Below are 21,133 nucleotides of genomic sequence, written 5' to 3'. Positions count from 1 at the left end.
ACTGATGCCGTCGGGAGTGCTAGTCTGAGGTATGGGTGAGGCACCTTGTTGTGGCAAAATAGTGGAGCTTCATTCATGCTGATCCTTGCTCTGCTCAGCCTGGGAGTGCCTGATGTTGACATGGGAACGAAAAGTGGAAAAGTAACTCCATACCCCAGGAATGACAAACCTCACTTTGCTAAACACAACAGATGAACATCTACAAACTTTATAATTTAGATTTACTTTGAGGGGAAAGACAAAAATGAGTCAAAGGAATCATTGAACAGCGCTATATTTTTATATGTTTGCTTTCTTTGTTACAGATTCCTCAGATAAGCTATGCATCTACAGCCCCAGAGCTGAGCGATAACAGCAGATATGACTTTTTCTCTCGTGTGGTCCCATCCGACACCTTTCAAACGCAGGCCATGGTTGATATTGTCAAAGCGTTACGATGGAATTATGTCTCTACTCTTGCCTCTGAGGGAAACTATGGAGAGAGCGGAGTGGAAGCCTTCATACAGAAATCTCGGGAAGACGGTCAGTATTCTTTAGCATTGATTGATTAAGTAAAAAAGCTTGTGAGGCAGTTTTAGATTGAGCAGATGAGCCGTCATGTTTCTATTAAGTACTTACACTGTTTCAACAGCGTTCGCTATTAAAAGACAGGTATAAATACAAAATAAAATATGGCAAAAGATTGAAATGACAATCAATGCTATGCTAAAAAATGTAATAATAGAACTAACGATAACTTATTGCATTAATTCAAGCAAGTTGAACTCTTATCGATGCCACAACAGGAAACACTCTGCAGACAAAAACCATAGTGTTTCTCTCCACTATCTAAGTCACCCTCGTACATAGCTTGGAGTGAATCACCATCTCAGAGATACCTATACTGTAAATTGATCCTGCACACTATCAAAGCAGCTCAAACTAAGGCATAAAAGTATTTTTTTTCCTGAGCAATTTCATACAGAATTGTGACTCCTGGGTGCCATGAAGGGTTGTCTAATGTTCAGGCCAGAAAAAGACAGTTATTGGGCCAAAGACAACAGGCAACTAATCCGGGCAACCCTGGAAAAATCAACTGATATTTCAGTGGCTTCCCTGAACGTTAATGGGATCTTATGAGTAAATAGTTATTAATTGATATTAACAACTCTTGACTGAACAAAAAATAAGATAATAGTTGGATGAACAGTTTCAGGGTTGTGTAAGCTGTACATAATGTGACCAGCAGCATTGATATGAAATGACATTGCAGGCACTACATCATATTTGCATTTGTTTGTGTGTTACAATGTGTCACGTGGATCTGTAGACTATTATATTCGAACTTTGTGTTTTAGAGTGACATTTACAAAAAAATGACTTGGATGTTATATCTGCCATTTGTTTTGGCATTTTTATTTCTGTGTACACAGCACATGCAGAGAAAAAAAAGGAAGCACTTTTATATAATGTAACACTAATTTATCAAGAGAGCAACGCACAGTAAACACCCTTATTCCTTAAAGGAAAAAACATCAAAAGTTGCTCAGTGCAAGCGTCAATCAAAATGGTGCTGGAATAGTCCCGAGTACAGACATAGTTTTAGCCAATCACCTTTCTTAGGCAAGACTCATAGGGGTGAAATTGCCTGCGCCCTGATTGGAGGCGGTATCCTTCTGTGGCTGGGACCTTTGAACACCCGGCGCATAAATCCCACCCCCGCCGCTGAATTGGGCTTACCGCCCCTGAAAGGAAGCGGAGCACAATCTCCGATGCTCCACTTTCTTTAAGGGCGGGTCCCGGGCCACGACTGGGGCGAAATGTTCAGAACTATGCAGATGCTCCAAGTAGCGCTGACGCGCTTCAATGCCCCTCCTCTTTGATTAAAGAGGAAGGCCACTGTGCATTCGGCACGGCTTCTGATGGTCACCACTGGGCCACCCGGGCAGCGTGTGACCGGGCCAGCAGCCCAGCACCCAAGACGGAGTCGGCTAACAAAAAAAGATGGCACCCCGCCCTGCCCTTTAATCATCGCCCCGGGATCGGATTTCTGTCAGCTTCGCATCCCACGAAGCTGCCGTTGACATCCGCTTGCACCAGCCTCACGGTTCGCGGGGCAATTTCCCCAGCGGGGCGCTAAGGGGTCGGAGCTGGGCAGTGAGGGGTTGGTGCGCATGCCGATGACGTGGTTTCTTGACAGATCGCAAGTTCCGAGTTTCGCCACATGTGCATTGAATGCCTAAACCCTTAACTTGCACTGCCCCCCACAGGCACATGCGCACCTCGTACACACCCATAGGGGCCGCAAATTCATCCCCAATGATTGCTGGAGACCCTCAGTAATTGGGCACAGGATTAAAGTGCTTCTATAGCTTAAAGGGGAAATATAAGCAGAAGGAGTATGAGAGGGAAATGATGGCAACCAGAAGATCTATGGGAAAGAGGACCAAACCAGGGAGCATTGCATCGGCCACCTGCTTGATGCTATGATGGACTACTGACCGTGGAATGTTGCTGAGATCCCCGACTCGAGGCCGGAAGGATCCTGATGCACAATGTGTCAGGATAATGCAAACCTTCTCCTCCACAGGCAGACCATTGCTTGAAGATAGCTTCAGGTGAGATTCCAGCATTTTGCATAAATCATGGAGCACATCTTTTGGGAATGTTAGAAATTAGGGGTACCTAAAATGTATGTGGTTATGCGAATGAAATTGTGATGCGGATAATACTGTGTTTAGATGATTTGTATTGGAGCTCATGCTCAACATGTGTCCCAGAACAGGGGCATGAACAAATGGTTTCTTCAGACTAGTAGTAGAATAGCTGGTTTGCTGCTTAAATAAATAACGATATTATAATGGTAAGTGAGGTTTTTAACGAAACTGCTTGCTAAGATGTGTAAGTTAACCGGTGGGTGAGAATAGAATGGAGGGCATCTTTGGAAATTAAGTGATTCATTCCATGATACATTAGTCTGATAATGGAATGAAATAGTTAGTTTGCACAGCGAGCTGCATGAACAGCTTTGAACATAAATAACTGATAACAAGCAGCTAGGAACAATCTGAGGGCTGAGCCTGTTAAGCCTCAGATGTTCTCGACTTTAGCCTTGGGAGGACAGGGCCAGATGAGATAAGGGGAAAACAGTCATCAGCATGCTGTAAGGCCATGATATTCTACCTCAGATCCAGCCCTAACAGGATATATAAAAGAAAGACCTGAAAAGCATCCAGTACAGATGGAGTGGAGAGCTCCCGAGAGTGGATCCATGCTGACTTTGGTCTAATACTCTTGGGCAGTTCAGAGAGAGAGAGAGAGAGAGAGAGAGAGGAGCTGTTCACATATCCTGTCTGATCTGGGCCGGTATTCTCTACTTGTCATGGTCGGATGTTTTTGCTGTATAACTAGTGTTATATCCGACTTAAACTCTGAATAAACACAACATACCCCAACTATTCACAATCTATATTAACGACTTGGAAGAAGGGACTGAATGTAACGTAGCCAAGTTTGCTGGCAATACAAAGATGGGAGAAAAAGCAATGTGTGAGGAGGATACACAAAAGCTGTAAAAGGACATAGACAGGCTAAGTGAGTGGGCAAAAATTTGGCAGATGGTGTATAATGTTGGAAAGTGTGAGGTCATGCACTTTGGCAGAAAAAATCAAGGAGCAAGTTATTATTTAAATGGAGAAAGATTGCAAAGTGCCGCAGTACAGCGGGACCTGTGGGTACTTGTGCATGAAACACAAAAGGATAGTATGCAGGTACAGCAAGTGATCAGGAAGGCCAATGGTATCTTGGCCTTTATTGCAAAGAGGATGGAGTATAAAAGCGGGGAAGTCTTGCTACACCTATACAGGGTATTGGTGAGACCACACCTGGAATACTGCGTGCAGTTTTGGTTCCCATATTTAAGGAAGGATATACTTGCTTTGGAGGCAGTTCAGAGAAGGCTCACTAGGTTGATTCCAAGGATGAGGGGGTTGACTTATGAGGAAAGGTTGAGGTAGGTTGGGCCTCTACTCATTGGAATTCAGAAGAATGAGAGGTGATCTTATCAAAATGTATAATATTATGAGGGGGCTTGACAAGATGGATGCAAAGAGGATAGGGGAAATGAGAACTAGAGGGCATGATCTTAGAATAAGGGGCCGCCAATTTAAAACAGAGCGGAGGAGAGAATTCTTCTCTCAGCGGGTTGTAAATCTGTGGAATTCGCTGCCTCAGAGAGCTGTGGATGCTTGGACATTGAATAAATTTAAGACAGAAATAGACAGTTTCTTTATCGAAAAGAGGATACGGGGTTATGGGGAGTGGGCAGGAAAGTGGAGCTGAGTCTATGATCGGATCAACCATGATCTTATTGAATGGCGGAGCAGGCTCGAGGGGCCGTATGGCCTACTCCTGTTCCTATTTCTTACGTTCTTATATTGGTTACAGTTGATCCTGATTATTCAAAAGCACCAGAGATAAATTAATCTCAGCAGGAATCTGAGTCTCCTTCAGACAGCTGAAGGTAAATATTCCATGCTCTGTATAGTATGGTGGCTAGGTAAGTCCTTATTCTCTTTAGTCTCCTTGATGCTGTTGCACCCTTCTCTGGTCCCAGTGCTGCTGCTACTGCTCCAGCTTCTCATTCTCATCATCATCGAGAAAAGTAAAATACAGAGCACTACCCCGAGGTAATGTCATAATCTCTGGCACCCCAATGAGAATGCTCCTTGAAGTGACTGTGCAGACTCCTTTGAAACCTTCTCACACTGAATTCACAGTTTCCAGTCACATTCGTAAGAAGCTTTAAGTTAATGTTCTTAAATTGAATGCCGCAATAAGGTACCATCTGAGATAAAGGTTCTCCTCACAATAGGTCTGAATCTCATCACGCTGGAACAGGCATTTAATTTTGGTACTTTCCAACATCCTCCACTGAAATGTGAAAGCCCGGTCCTGCAGTTGATGTAAAGGGGAGTGAGATGATGGGCATTAGTGCAGATGATGTCACTCCATCATCCTGCTCTCAATTGCATCTCCACTGCTGCATTTCCAGCAGGCCTCAGCAGTGCTATTCCCCAAGGGATGCAGAAAAGCTGATGAACCATTATGTGGGGAGAACAAAGTGGAATGTAATCCTGAGTCACCTTCCGCTCATAATCACCATGTGTCCATTAATTTTCAGGCAGGTGGGTGGGAGATGGAATATCCAGGTCTCTGTCTCACTGTAGCATGGTCTATAAATTGTCAGACTGCTTGTCTGACATTCAGTTCTGGATGAGCAGAATTTTTTCCCAATTGAATATTGTTTTCAGTCCCCGCCACAAACTCTGTTCCCCAGCCACTGACTCCATCCCTCTCCCCAACTTCTGTCTGAGGTTGAACAAGTCTGTTCGCAACCTTGGTGTCATATTTGACCCTGAAATGAGTTTTCGACCACATATCCGCAGCATAGCTAAGACCGCCTATTTCCACCTCCGTAACATTGCCCGTCTCCACCTTTGCTTCAGCTCATCTGCTGCTGACACTCTCACCCATGCCTTTGTTACCTTTAGACATGACTATTCCAATGCACTGCTGGCTGGCCTCCCACATTCTACCCTATATTAACTAGAGGTGATCCAAAACTCGGCTGCTCGTGTCCTAACTCACACCAAGTCCCGCTCATCCTTCAGCCCTGTGCTCGCTGACCTACAGTGGCTTCCGGTTAAGCAACACCTCGATTTCAAAATTCTCATCCATATTTTCAAATCTCTCCATTGCCTCGCCCCTGCCTATCTCTGCAATCTCCTCCAGCACCCCCCCCATCACCAGCCTCCGCCCCCCCCCCACCGCCCCCGAGATGTCTGCGCTCCTCTAACTCTGCCCTCTTGAGCATCCCTGATTATAAGCGCTCAACCATCGGTGGCCGTGCCTTCTGTTGCCTAGGCCCCAAGCTCTGGAACTTCCTGCCTAAACCTCGCCATCTCCCTAGCTCTCCTTCCTCCTTCAAGACACTCCTTAAAACATACCTCTTTGACCCTCACCTGCGCTAATTTCTATGCGGCTCGGTGTCAAATTGTTTTATCTCATAATACTGCTGTGAAACGCCTTGGAACATTTCACTACGTTAAAGGCGCTATATAAATACAAGTTGTTGTTGTTGTAGAAACAGAAAAAATACATTGTCCAATGAACTGGACTTAAGTCCATACCTTAGAATACCAAATACGAAGGGTGATAATTGGGGTCCATATGGAGGGTGAGGAGGCTACTACTAAGCCTTTCCCCTCCATACATTGACTTGACAGGCTTCCCGCTATTGCTCCAGGTCTTACCATTACCCCACTCCTGGCAGTCACACAGGGACAACAGAGTGCAGTGGTAAGTAGGTAGCTTGCTGAGCCCTGCCATCCCCATCGGAAAACGCATTCAGCAGCTGGAGAAGGGGCGGACACTGGCTGAGCTGCTGGGGGTGGGGAAGGGAGATTAAGCTCGGGGTGGTAATCAGCTGGTTGGCCTCACCGTTCAACTTTGCCCTGTTTTCCACTGGTAATCTGCTCGAGTAAAGCAGAAGCCAGAAGAGCAGAGGAATCTCCTGGGTTTACCGGACAGAATTAAGGTAGTGCAATAAACCTCGTACAACTGTCTTTGGACTCGTACATCCATTGAAAGAGAAACTTGACGAATGCGATACCATGATTAATGGAGACGAAAGGAGGAGGAGCATGAAGTACAGGGAAGTAGCTCTTGGATGTTATTGTGGATAATGTCCACTGCCAGAACTTGATGGAATGTAGTCAGCTTCCTGTAAATGACAGAGAACATTGTGAGAAAGATATATTTCAATAGTGAAGCCTTAAATGAACTGTATGATTTGTAAAAGAACAGCTGCAGCCAAGAAGTAATATAGGGCCCAATTTTCCCCAACCCCTTTTTTCGGTGCACTTACCTTAAATTCACTGACTTTGCGCGCTAGAAACAGCGCCGAAAAAAAAGAGGCCCCATGCTGCCTGCTCTGCCGACTCTCCGGTGTCCCAGCATGGCGTAGCTAGTGAAGTGGGGGGGGCGGAGCAAAAGGCCAGCTCAGAAAGCACGGCCGGCAGCTGCCAGCATGCGCAGTGAAGTCTGCACGCATGCTCCTGCCCTCCCAGCGTGTCCTACGGGCTGTGAGCAGGACCCGATGCTCGCAGCCCCTATCCCCGGCCGAAGGGATGCCCCGATGTGCGCCGCACCCTATCCCTGGCCGAGTAGCCTCCCGCACCGGCCGGCCGGCCCGCTGACTTCCCGGGCCGAGGTAGGACTTCAGTTTGATTTTTTATTTATTGATGGTTGTGCTTGAGAGTTTTGATTGGGGGTGGGGGGGTGCGGTGCGGAAGAGGAGGAGAGTTTTGGCGGGGGGGGGGAGAAAGAGTGTTTTGATGGGAGGGTGGATCTTTTTAAAAAAAAAACTTGATTCTGGCATAAAGGTAGGACTTCTATTTTTTATTTGTTATTGATTGATTGCTGATTACTTTTTTGGTTTGTTTAGTGCTTTGTAAGTCTTGGTGCTTTAAATGTACTTACCTGCACCGATTTCTTAACTGCCCGCAAGGTTTTTCAGAACTGGCCACATACGCTGACCTAAGTGGATTTGGAGTAAATTTTAGCTGGCCAAAGTGGCATAAATGGCCAAAACTGGCGTAAGTGTCTGGGAACGCCCCCTTTTGGAAAAAAAACTGAATTAAAAAAAATCGTACCTAACTGACTTACTCTGGAGCAAATTTTGGGGGGAAAATGGCATTTTTTAACTTAGGCCAGAAAAAACAACTTACTCCCAAAAAATTGATGCAAGTCATGGCCACAATTGGGCCCACAGTATCTGTGCTGCACTTAAAGTAAGGACTACCTTAAATTTCTATGCCACTGGCTCATTCCAGCTACCCACAGAGACCTCATCAGAGTCGGTTTGTTGGATATACATCTGTGCGTTAGTGAAGTTAGAGATGCATCTTTCCTCATGTCAGGTGATGCATCCATTCTTATCACAGGGTAGCAGCAACAGCAGGAAAGACAAACAATTGTGGCATCCCCAGGGTGCTGGGCTTTGACTGCACTAGCATGCCAATTTGTGGACCTGTATAGCGCACACAAACAGAAAAAGATACTTCTCCCTTAACGTCCAAATCAAATTTGCCTTTCGGCAATGTATCACACATGAATGGATGATTTCCCAGAAGTTTCATGGTCCACTTATTTTATGGCAATCCTGTGTCCCCTTGGTACAGTCTTTGAAAGTGTTAATAGGTAGGTTCCTGGGAGATGTGGCTTATTTTTGGAATCATGTTTGCTGACACCACTTCAAAATTCCCATGCCCCAGAGTAAACCCTTGAATGAGACGGGCGCATTATAAAGCAACTATTTGGGTTTTTCAAACAATGGTTGCAACATTTGCAGGGCATGGGATGGATAGGAGGACTTATCATACATTCCACAACAGCAAGAACTATTATTATGTGCTGCATGCTTGACACAAAGGAGTTGATTTTAACTGCTTCCGCCAGGCGGAATTGGGGTGGCAGTACTCCTTAAAATGGCAGTACTACACTTACCGGCCCGTTCCCAATTCGCCCACCGCAATTTTGTACGAGGTTTTCGTGAGGGCGTGCCAAGCGCCTGCCTGAATCAGTTTGGAGCCTCATTGATGTACTTAAATCAGGATCCTATGACATCAATAAGACCCTGTTGCAATTTGCAACTGGAAAAAATGGAAGTGGACTGCAACGCTGGACCCAGCCTGTAGAGACGTGAATTTGGCAGTATTATCTGAAGAGGTACTTACCTGCAATTACCCAGCTGATTGGAATCATTTTACAATTCACCTGGCTGATTTTTATTTTTGCCTCAGAAATTGCTGAATTTCTGCTATATTCTGTTCCAAAGCTTTCAAAGTCAGGGAGGGGGCTTTCTGCAGTACAGCCCATAGAGAGATTATGGTCATCTTCTGCATTCTGCACACAGGGATAGAAAATGGAGCCTGCACAGCAAGAAGACGTTCAACCTTTAACAGGTGAAGACCTAGCAATAGGAAGGATGGCGAAGAAGGAGTACAACAGCACTGGCCTGCAGTCAGAGATCTTCAGCAGCATTTTATCCAACACTTCAGCTGACCTACTCCTTCTGCACACCCTACCTGTAGTGTATGGAGAAAGAGTCAGACTGAACACTGTGAGTTCAAAGTAAAGTGTGACCTTAGTCTTTTATTGCAGGTCTCCAGAGTGCCTCTCCAACCTGTGAAGCCTTCTTAAATACATGTGCTCCCAAGGGATTATGGGATCCCTTGGAACTCCGGGGAATGAGCCCTCTGGTGGCTGTACAGAGTAAATACAAGTCCACATATATAACAATATTCCTCGCCAAAGTCAATAGGGTAACTATTTACAATGTGAGTCGATCTGGGGCCCTTCTTGACCTGGTTGATCGTCTCGGTGTGAAAGCTGGTGTTGTTGAATCATTTGTTGGGCCCTCGCTGGGCTGCTGTGCAGCTGGCCTTGCTGGGCTGCCTGGTGTGTTGGGCCCTGCAGGGCTGCTATGGATGATGGGTTCTGCTTTGTGGTCAACCATGGTGTCGGTTGCCACTGGTGTGAATGTTGGAGGATCAAAAAAGGTGGGGTCCAAGGTGGGTTGCTCAGGGTAGTCCGTGAATCTGAGTTTGATTTGGTCCAAGTGTTTCCGGTGAATGAGTTCATTTGAAAGTTTGACCTGAAACACCCTGCTCCCCTCTTTGATCACGACAGTGCCGGGAAGCCACTTAGGACCTTGTCGATAATTTGATACAAATACAGGATCATTGACTTCAATCTCACGTGACACATTTGCGCTATCATGGAATGCACTTTGTTGAAGCCGCCTGCTCTCAACCTGTTCATGTCGATCAGGGTGAACAAATGAGAGCCTTGTCTTAAGTGTTCTTTTCATGAGCAGTTCAGCAGGTGGGATTCCAGTGAGTGAGTGGGGTCTCGTGCGATAGCTAAGCAGGACTCGGGATAGGTGAATCTTCAGTGAGCCTTCAGTTACCCTCTTCAAGCCTTGCTTGATGGTTTGTACTGCTCTTTCTGCCTGACCATTAGATGCTGGTTTAAACGGGGCAGATATGACATTTTTGATCCCGTTACGGGTCATGAATTCTTTGAACTCAGCACTGGTAAAACATGGCCCGTTGTCGCTCACCAGAACATCGGGTAAGCCATGAGTGGCAAACATGGCCCGCAGGCTTTCAGTAGTGGCAGCGGACGTGCTAGCCGACATTATCTTACATTCAATCCACTTGGAGTACGCGTCTACAACCACAAGGAACATTTTACCCAAGAACGGGCCTGCATAGTCGACGTGTACCCTAGACCACGGTTTGGAGGGCCAAGACCATAAACTTAGCGGCGCCTCCCTGGGTACATTGCTTAACCACGAGCATGTATTACATCTGTGAACGCAGGACTCTTAAGTCTGCATCGATACCGGGCCACCACACGTGGGATCTGGCTATCGCTTTCATTATTTCGATATCTGGGTGGGTACTGTGGAGGTCATTGATGAAGGTTTCTCTGCCCTTCTTGGCGACCACTATTCGAGTGCCCCACAGAAGGCAGTCTGCCTGTATCGACATTTCATCTTTGCGTCGTTGGAACAGCTTTATCTCTTCCTGCATTTCCACTGGGACACTGGACCAGCTCCCGTGAAGCACACAGCTTTTGACTAGAGATAATAAGGGGTCCTGGCTTGTCCAGGTTTTGATATGCCGGGCAGTGAAGGGTGTTTGCTCACTCTCAAATGCTTCCATAACCATGGCTAGATCTGCGGGCTGCGTCATTTCCACCCCCGTGGTGGGCAATGGCAGCCTACTGAGAGCATCGGCGCAGTTTTCTGTGCCTGGCCTGTGGCGGATGGCGTAGTTGTATGCGGACAACGTGAGCGCCCATCTCTGGATGCGGGCTGATGCGTTGGTATTTATGCCTTTACTCTCGGAAAACAGGGATATAAGTGGCTTATGGTCAGTTTCCAATTCGAATTTTAGCCCAAACAGGTATTGATGCATTTTCTTTACCCCATAGACACACGCTAACGCTTCTTTTTCAATCATGCTGTAGGCTCTCTCGGCCTTAGACAGACTCCTGGATGCATAAGCAACTGATTGCAGTTTCCCGAAATCATTAGCTTGTTGCAATACACACCCGACGCCATATGACGACGCATCACACGCTAGTACCAAATGCTTACATGGATCATACAACACAAGCAATTTGTTTGGGCATAACAATTTTCTCACTTTTACAAAGGCATTTTCTTAGCTTTTGTCCCAAACTCATTCACCCCCTTTTCATAGTAAGACATGCAGTGGTTCTAGCAGGGTGTTGAGACCCGGTAAGAAGTTACCAAAGTAGTTCAGGAGTCCCAGAAACGACCGCAGCTCCGTCACGTTCTGTGGCCTCGGTGCGTTCTCGATTGCCTCCGTCTTCGCATTGGTGGGCCTGATGCCGTCCGCCGCAATTCTCCTTCCCAGGAACTCCACTTCAGGTGCCAGGAAAACGCACTTTGAGTGTTTTAACTTGAGCCCCATGCGGTTGAGTCGATTAAGAATCTCCTCCAAGTTCTGCAGGTGCTCGACTGTGTTCTGACCTGTGATCAAGATGTCGTCCTGAAAGACCACGGTGTGCGGGACCAACTTCAGTAAACTTTCCATGTTTCTCTGGAATATCGCCGCTGCTGATCAGATTCCAAACAGACATCTGTTATAAACAAAAAGACCTTTGTGCGTATTGATGCAGGTGAGGGCCTTCGATGATTCCACCAGTTCCTGCATCATGTAGGCTGAAGTCAGATCCAGCTTCGTGAACGTCTTTCCTCCCGCCAGCGTTGCAAAGAGGTCGTCGGCTTTTGGTAGTGGGTACTGGTCCTGGAGGGAGAAACGATTGATAGTTACTTTGTAATCACCATAGATTCTGACGATGCTGTCTCCCTTTAGGACTGAGACAATAGGACTGGTCCACTCGCTGAATTCGATCGGTGAGATGATGCCCTCTCTTTGTGGCCGGTCTAGCTCGATCTCTACCCTTTCTCTCATCATATATGGTACGGCTCTCGCCTTGTGATGGATGGGTCGCACCCCCAGAATTAGGTGGATCTGCACTTTTGCTCCTTGGAATTTCCCGATGCCTGGTTCGAACATGGAAGGAAATTTGTTTAAGACCTGGGCACACTAACTGTCGTTAGCGGGCAATAGCGCTCGGATGTCGTCCCAGTTCCAGCGTATCTTTCCCAGCCAGCTCCTGCTGAGCAGCGTGGGACCATCGCCCGATACCACCCAGTGTGGTAGTTTGTGCACCACACCATCGTAGAAGACCTTTACGGTAGCACCGCAGATTACAGGAATCAGTTCTTTTGTGTAAGTTCTTAGTTTTGTGCGAATTGGAGTTAAGACTGGCCTTGAAGCCTTGTTGCACCACAACCTTTCGAAAGCCTTTTTGAACAGGCTTAGCAGCTCGCCTGCACACTCGTTGGATGTGTCCCATTGTTCCACAGCCCTTGCAAACGTATCCTTTGAATCGGCATGAATGGAAACAATGATCACCCCCGCAGCGCCAACAAGGTGTTAATGGCCTTGCATTCATCACCCTTGATGGTGGACTCTGAGACATCTGCAGACGTGTAGCTGCAGGTATGTGTGACCTGCCCTGTACGTTACGATTTGAAAACAACATCACTTTGTTCACAGTATCTGTAGCAGCACTTGTGTGCTGAGAGATTTGCTTAGTATTGTCACTTCTGGCAATGAACTCCTGGGCTATCGCTATGGCCTCACTCAAGGTTGGGGTCACTACAGTCAAAAGTTTGCGAAATATGGTTTCGTGGCCAATGCCAAGTATGAAAAAGTTTCTGAGCATGTGCTCCAAATGTCCTTCAAATTCGCAATGTCCTGCAAGGCTTCTTAGTTTGGCGACATAACTCGCCACTTCCTGGCCTTCAGATCTTTTGTAGGTGTAGAACCGGTACCTCGCCATCAGAACGCTTTCCTTCAGGTTCAAATGCTCTCGGACCAGTGTGCACAAATCGTCGTACAATTTCTCCGTGGGTTTCGCTGGAGTGAGCAGATTCTTCATGAGGCCATACGTTGGTGCCCCACAGAAGATGAGGAGGATCGCTCTACATTTGGCAGCGCTCTCTTCCCCATCTAGCTCATTGGCCACGAAGTATTGGTTGAGTCGCTCCAAAAAAGTTTCCCAATCATCTCCCTCCGAAAATTTCTCCAGGATGCCCACTGTTCTCTGCATCTTTGAGTTCGCTATCTGTATTTCGACACCAGTTGTAGTGTATGGAGAAAGAGCCAGACTGAACGCTGTGAGCTCAAAGTAAAGTGTGACCGTAGTCTTTTATTGCAGGTCTCCAGAATGCTTCTCCAACCTGTGAAGCCTCCTTAAATACCTGTGCTCCCAAGGGATTATGGGATCCCTTGGGTTTCTGGGGAATGAGCCCTCTGGTGGCTGTACAGAGTAAATACAAGTCCACATATATAACACTACCTCCCACCGCCACATTAAGGGCACGAAATTGGGCTAGCTAGCGCCTGTTCTGTGGCCGCTATGGGTGCCGTTAGGGATCCAAAATGGTGTCCGCGGCACATGTTCACTTCTGATTTGATGCATTCCGGATGCCATGTTGATACAGGCGTCAACACGCACGATGTTAACTTCTGCCGGAAGTATGCAGGGCACGCAGATCATGACCTCAATCAGTGTGCAACTGCCATTTTGCAGCTCCACGCTCCAGACGACGTCCTCGCTTAACCTCGCACAGCTGAACTCACATTAGGCAGCATGAAGGAGCACCAGTGTTATTTAACAGGATCATCAATGACTTACAGGTTAGATGCTGGTTTATTTCCATGGGCTGTTCCTGCAATTCCACATGTTTTTGGCGCTTTCCATAATTATTTGAAATTTCAAAAGTGTACAGGGAGTGATGTAGCAGGTGCTGAAATACGTTTTGCTGGATTCAAGGCTTCTGCACGAACCAGTTGCTCCCAGATTGGCAAGTTTTCCTCTTGGAATCGAACATGACTGGGAAAATGAGCAGAGGCTACCACAGAACATGATCAGCTGCTCGAAGGAGGAGGGGGAGAAGGACTTCAGCAACAACCAATGTTTGAGATGTCTTGGCTTCACTAAGGAAGTCATCACTGAAATCTGACAACTCCAACTTCAGAGCTGGGCAAGGACCTCATTGCCAGTGGCTGTGAAGGTGACTGTGGCCATGAACGTTTATGCGTCTGGCTCCTTCCAGGCTGGAGCTGGAGATATTAGCAACATCTCGCAATTTGCCGTCAACTGTGGCTATTCAAAGAGAAAGACTTTATTTCATTCCCTCTTGCCAGAGACAAGCAGGTGGTGCCAGCGCGAGGGAATGCAAGGTCTGCAGGCATCCCCCTTGACTGCATGCTCAGTGCTTCGGGGGCACCGCAAGTCAACTCCGCCATGCACCAGAACCAAAAGGGATTCCATTCCCTCAATGCGCAGTTGGTGACCATAGGCAGTGCATCATGCAGGTCAATGCTCTAATGTCTGGCATTCTGCGGCAGTCCACGGTGCCAGCTGTATTTCAGCTACTATGGCAACAAGCTGAGCTTGCATGGTAGCAAGCTGACTTTGCATGACTTCAGTCTGAACTTCCACTGCAACACTCAGATTTTTGGTTGAAACTGCTTGTGCTGCACTGGATGCTGAGACATTGGCCATCAGACGCTGCAGCCTGGTTGGGTCCACAAGTGTATTGATGGAATTGGCCATCAGTTCCATGCTGGAAAGGATGGGCTCCAAGCTCTGTGCAAAGCCCTGTGTCCATCAGGTGCCAGATTCCTGCATGCTCCTTAACATTGAACACAGGCTTTCTAGCAGGCTTTGCAATGCACCAAGCATTTTGTTGTGTACACCCATCTCCTGGGTTGTCCTTTCCACTGGTCTCTGCTCCACCTCACTTGTGCTCTATGATTCACCCGGTTCAGACTGCTCTGACTCACTTTCGATACCAAATGGGGTGCTCATTTCTGTGCTGGTGCTTGGGAAGGATGGAGTGAGCTGGTGCTTTTTCTGGTGGTTTGTCCCGTACCGAGTCTGGTTCTGCAGTCATGGCATGAACTTAGAAAAAGGGGAAGAGGGTCAGCACATAAAAGTTAGGTAGTGGCAAATGATTGCTATGTGTGATTGCTTGATGAAAGAGAAAGGAGAAGAGACATCCTGTTGAGCATGGCCTCCAGCCACGACATCATCAAAGCCCCTTGAGGTGCACGCTCCAATTATCTGCATGGCTTCCTCCTCTGTCTGGGCGAGGGCCTGGATGGCGGCTTGGCCTTTCCTGGTTCTGATCTTCTCCCTCGTGTTGTGAGCCAGCTTGCCTTGCATAAAATGTGGGAGTGGGTTATTGCTGGTCCTTGTAAAGGAGTTTGCAAATGTGTGCGGCAGCTTCATATAGTGTGCTTGCTGACCGGGAGAATCAACAAATTGTGATCTGGATGGCGAGGTGGTCATGTGCAAGAAAGTGGTTCCAGTGTAAAAATGTGAAAGCGGTTAGCAGAGGAATAAACTGCTTTCCAGTTGCTACCAGATGAAAGCAGAATACTGTTTGTGCCAGTTATGAGGGCAGCGACAACAGATGAGTGTGTGATTAATACGAGAAGAAGAGATGGTGCACGGTCCTATTAGAGAAGCATGTGGCTTGTCCGCCTGCGGTATGGAGAAGGTCATTGCAGTGGAGCATGACCACTGGTGCTGGCTGAAGATTCTGCAAAGTTCAAAAAAATAAATGTACATGTTTAAATCTCTTGCTTTGACTGAAAAAAGAGCAGCGTTCTATAAACTAAAGATCAGCAATAATGTCTCATATCATGCATAGCACAGTACTGCAGCTGTCCTTACAACATCTGACCATGTGAGCTCAATTTCTCTATGTTTTAGATGAATACTGGCAGTGCCCAATTAACTTTTTCCACCAGCTATAATGCATTTCATATATGGCATCTGGTAATACATGCAAACAACCGGAATTAGCTTCCTTCGTGTTGCATTGTCACCATGGCTACGGCTTTAAAAGACTCTTTGTCAAGCCATTCAAGGACCCATGATGGACACTGGTTAATTACTTTCTTGTCGATATTAGGCTACCTCTTTTTGGGTATTCTGAAAGATCCTGATTGCTTACTTCTTGCAGCTTGTGCTTGGCAAATGCACAAACTGGCTTTAATCCTCTACTCACCTCCCAGTTAACTGTGCCCTGCTCCTATTTACGAGTTACTGGGCCTTTTTGTACTGTAAAACACTGCATTCTACCATTACAATAATGTCCTCGAGCTCATCAATGATCCTAGCTTTTCGAGCCCTAAAACCCTCTGAGATCTCTGCGCTCCTCCAATTCTGGCTTCTTGCACATCCCCGCATTTATCACTCCACCATTGGCGGCTGTGCCTTCAGCTGCCTAGGTCCTAAGCTCTGGAATTCCCTTCCTAAATCACTCTGCCTCTCGATCGTTCGCTCCTTTAAGATGCTTTTTAAAACCTTTTACCAAGTGTTACGTATGTAATAACTCGATAGACTGAATACTGTAAAATCACTCAGGTGCAAACCTGGCTCAACTTTATTCGGTCCCAAAGTGCGCACATTACATGGTGGCTTGCTTTATATACCTGGCCCGCGCACACGTGCGTATAGCCCAATGACCTCTGACAGTGGCGCTCCCTGGTGGCTAGTAACCCCAAGCATACATACATGACAACATTCCCCTTCAAGATCTTAGTATCAGTCTTTTAAGACGGTCCGGGGCTTTCCACTCACAAATTGATCGTCTCAGTTCAACTACAGTTCTGGGCGAGCGTTCTGAGTCAGTTATGATTGGAGGATGGGTGGCTGATCTGATGGGTGTGGCAATGACCATGTCAGGGAATGAAAGTCCAGATTCATTGATGACGGCGGTGTCCTCTGATGAATGAATATAGGTTGGTTGGTCACTGATCGTATCTTCCTCAACTTGTTCCAGTTGATCCGTGTGCCGCAGCGTTATCTGATCAACATGTTTCCTGCATGTTTGCCCATTCTTGAGCATGATAATAAACACTCTGTTATGCTCCTTAGCCTTAACAGTACCAGCGACCCACTTGGGACCTTGACCATAGTTTAGCACATACACAGGATTATTAACAGAGATGTCACGTGACACAGCAGCATGATCATTATACCACTGCTGATTTTGACGTCTGTTTTCAACATGATCGTTCAAGTCAGGATAGATGAGAGAGAGCTTGGTCTTGAGACCTCTCTTCATCAATAGTTCAGCAGGGGAGACCCAGTAAGTGTGTGGGGTCTTGTCCTATAAATAAGCAATATGCATGACAAGCAAGTCTGCAGTGAACCCTGAGTTACACTTTTCATACTCTGCTTGATTGTTTGGACAGCACGCTCTGCTTGACCATTAGAAGCAGGTTTGAATGGTGCTGACCTCACATGTTTAATACCGTTGAGTTTCATGAACTCTTGAAACTCCAGACTTATGAAGCAAGATCCATTGTCACTCACATTGATGTCAGGCAGACCATATGCAACAGGTTGTAGTTTACCCGACTCATTAACTTGTTGGAGCATGCAGCAAACCCCATATGATGAAGCATCACAGGCCAATACTCGACATTTACACAGATCATAATGTATTGCGTTCCTAACACAGATGAGACTGCACACAGGGAGGTTAAAGTAACAGTGACCTCAGTCTTTATTAAGAAACTCCAGAGTGAGAAACGGGCCTTAGGGGCTGGTTTATATACAGTGCTCCCAAGGGATGCTGGGATCCCTTGGGACTTCAGGCGATGCGCTCCCTGGTGGCAGAACATGGGACTGCATGCTTTACAAATACACAACATCATTCCCCCCCCCAAAGTCAAAGTGAAAACTATTTACAAGGTGAGGCGGTCGGGAGCCTTTCTTCCCCCGGTGGACTGCCTCGGTACAAATGTCTGTTCTGGTGTGTTGGCTGTGCCCTCGCTAGGCTGGCAAGTTGTTGGCCCTGCAGGGCTGCTTGGTGAGCCTGGCCTTGCTGGGCTGTTGGGCGTGATAGGTTCAATTTCCTGGTCCGGGGTGGTGTCGTTGATTCTTTGGGTGTGTGATGTGGGCTCGAAAAAGGTGGTGTCTGCTGTGGGTTGTTCAGGGCAGTCTGTGAATCGCAGCCTGTTTGGTCCTGGTGCTTTCTGCAAATTTGTCCATTTTGAAAAAGCATCCACCACCACTGGGAACATTTTACCGAGAAACGGGCTGGCATAGTCGACATGGATCCTCGACGATGGTCTGGAGGGCCAGGACCACAAACTTAGTGGTGCCTCACTGGGCGCGTTACTCAACTGAGCACACACGCGGCATTGCCGTACACAGGACTCTTAGTCAGAGTCGATACCGGGCCACCACACGTGGTATCTGGCTATCGCTTTCATTATTACTATACCCGGGTGTGTGCTGTGGAGATCCGAGATGAACGTCTCCCTGCCCTTTTTGGGCAGCACTACGCGGTTACATCACAACAAGCAGTCTGCCTGAATGGACAGCTCATCCTTTTGCCGCTGGAACGGCTTGATTAGCTCTTGCATTTCAACAGGGATGCTGGCCCAGCTCCCATGCAGTACACAGTTTTTTACTAGGGACAGCAGAGGACCTTGGCTGGTCCAAGTCCTAATCTGGCGGGCCGTGACAGGTGATTTATCATTTTCAAACGCTTCCATGACCATCAACAAATCTGCGGGCTGCGCCACCATCAACAAGTTTGCAGGCTGCGCCATTTCCATCCCCGTGGTGGGCAATGGTAGCCGACTGCGAGCATCCGCACAGTTCTCGGTGCCTGGCCTTTGGCGGATGGTATAGTTATACGCTGATAGCACGAGTGCCCACCTTTGTAAACGGGCTGAGGCATTCGTATTTATCCCCTTGTTTTCAGCGAACAGGGATATAAGGGGCTTGTGATCGGTTTCCAGCTCAAATTTGAGGCCAAACAGGTACTGATGCATTTTCTTTACCCCGAACACACACGCTAATGCCTTTTTCTCAATCATGCTGTCGGCCCTCTCGGCCTTAGACAAGCTGCTGGAAGCATAGGCGACAGGTTGCAACTTCCCCACACCGTTAGCTTGTTGTAATACACACCCGACTCCGTACGACGACGCATCACATGCGAGCACAAGTCTTTTACAGGGGTTATACAATACAAGCAGCTTGTTGGAGCATAAAATGTTTCTGGCTTTCTCAAAAGCAATTACTTGTTTTTTTCCCTACACCCAGTTCTCGCCTTTACGCAATAACACATGAAGGGGCTCTAAGAGGGTGCTTAACTCCGGTAGGAAGTTACCAAAATAGTTGAGGAGTCCCAGGAACGACCGCAGCTCCATGACGTTCTGTGGCCTGGGCGCGTTCCTGATAGCCTCTATCTTGGCGTCTATGGGCCGAATACTGTCCGTCGCAATCTTTCTCCCCAAAAACTCCACTTACGTTGCAATGAAGACACATTTCGATTTCTTCAGCCGCAGCTCTACGCGATCCAGTCGCTGGAGGACCTCCTCCAGGTTTTGTAGGTGCTCGACGGTGTCCCGACCCGTGACCAATATGTTGTCCTGAAAAACCACTGTGCATGGTCCCGACTTGAGTAGGCGCTCCATGTTTCTCTGGGAGATCGCTGCAGCCGACAGAATTCCAAATGGGCATCTGTTGTACATGAACAGTCCCTTGTGCGTGTTGATGCAGGTGAGGCCCTTCAAAGACCCATCCAGCTCCTGCATCATGTAGGCCGAAGTCAGGTCAAGGTGGTGAACGTCTTGCCTCCTTCCAGCGTCGCAAATAGGTCGTCTGCCTTAGGTAGCGGGTATTGGTCCTGTAGCGAGAAACGATTAATAGTTACTTTATAATCGCAGCAAATCCTGACCATGCCATCACTTTTGAGTACTGGAACAATCGGGCTGGCCCACTCGCTGAATTTCACTGGGGAGATGAATGGAAAACTTTCCAATGCCTGGCTCAAAAAGGGAAGGAAATTTGTTAAGAACCTGGGTACATGAGGCCTCATCGACATGTGATAGCGCTCGGATGTCATCCCAGTTTCAGCGGATTTTGCCCAGCCAGCTCCTTCGAACCATCGCACGGGACAATCCAGAGTGGCATTTCATGCACCGTGTCCTCGTAGGTGACCTTGACCATGGCGCTGCCCAGGACAGTGATGAGCTCTTTGGTGCACGTTCTCAGTTTCGTGTGGATGGGGCTCAGGGCTGGTCTGAGTGCCTTGTTGCATTATAGTTTCTCAAACATCTTTTTACTCATGATGGATTGGCTAGTGCCAATGTCCAGTTCCATGGCTATGGGTAAGCCATTCAATTTTACATTTAGCATTATAGGTGGACATTTTGTCGAAAATGTGTGCACCTCCTGTACTTCAGCATTTGCCTCCTCTCTCTGAGGCTCGAAATTGCTTTTATCCACCATGGACCGATCTTCCTCTGCCACGTGGTGGTTAGCAGGTTTTGCAGAGCTTGCAACTCGTCTGCAAGCTCGTTGGAGGTGCCCCATTGTTCCACAGCTCTTGCAAACATACCCTTTGATGTGGCATGAATAGGCTGAATGGAAGCCTCCACAACGCCAACAAGGTGTGAATTGCCTTGCATTCATCCTTTGTTGGGGACTCTGAATCATCTGGGTCACCTGAGGCCTGCTGGCAGTTACAGACTCGTGGTTTCTGCCCTGTACATTTCTGCTCGCAAACGCAGTTCCTGTTAATTTATGAACATTGCTAGCACTTGTGTGCTGAGAGATTTGTTTGATGTTCTCACTGATGGACATAAACCCCTGTGCTATCGCAATGGCCTTACTGAGGGTCGGTGTCTCTACAATCAAAAGTTTTCGTAAGATGGTCTCGTGGCCAATGTCCAGTACAAAAAAGTCTCTGAGCATCTGCTCCAGGTAGCCATCAACTCGCATTGTCCTGCAAGTCGCCTTAACTCGGTGACGTAGCTCGAAACTTCCTGACCTTCAGCTTGCTGGCACGTGTAGAACCGATATCTCGCCATCAGCACGCTCTCCCTCGGGTTAAGATGCTCTCGAACCAGTGTACACAGCTCCTCATATGACTTATCTGTGG

General features: G+C 47.4%; 1 protein-coding gene across 1 annotated transcript in view; it reads left to right on the top strand.

Moving 5' to 3' along the window:
• The window catches only part of LOC139227854 (metabotropic glutamate receptor 4-like), a 1,455,190-nt gene that overhangs the window by 279,898 nt on the left and 1,154,159 nt on the right, over positions 1-21,133 (top strand). The window contains exon 2 of the mRNA XM_070858939.1: positions 306-522. Coding sequence (XP_070715040.1) covers positions 306-522 — 217 coding nt within the window. The remainder of the gene's footprint in view (positions 1-305; positions 523-21,133) is intronic.

The sequence above is a fragment of the Pristiophorus japonicus genome, chromosome 17 (assembly GCF_044704955.1).
Source record: "Pristiophorus japonicus isolate sPriJap1 chromosome 17, sPriJap1.hap1, whole genome shotgun sequence".
In the NCBI taxonomy this organism is placed as follows: domain Eukaryota; kingdom Metazoa; phylum Chordata; class Chondrichthyes; family Pristiophoridae; genus Pristiophorus; species Pristiophorus japonicus.
The sequence above is the reverse complement of the archived record's forward strand: the minus strand, read 5'-3'. Positions and strand labels throughout refer to the sequence as shown.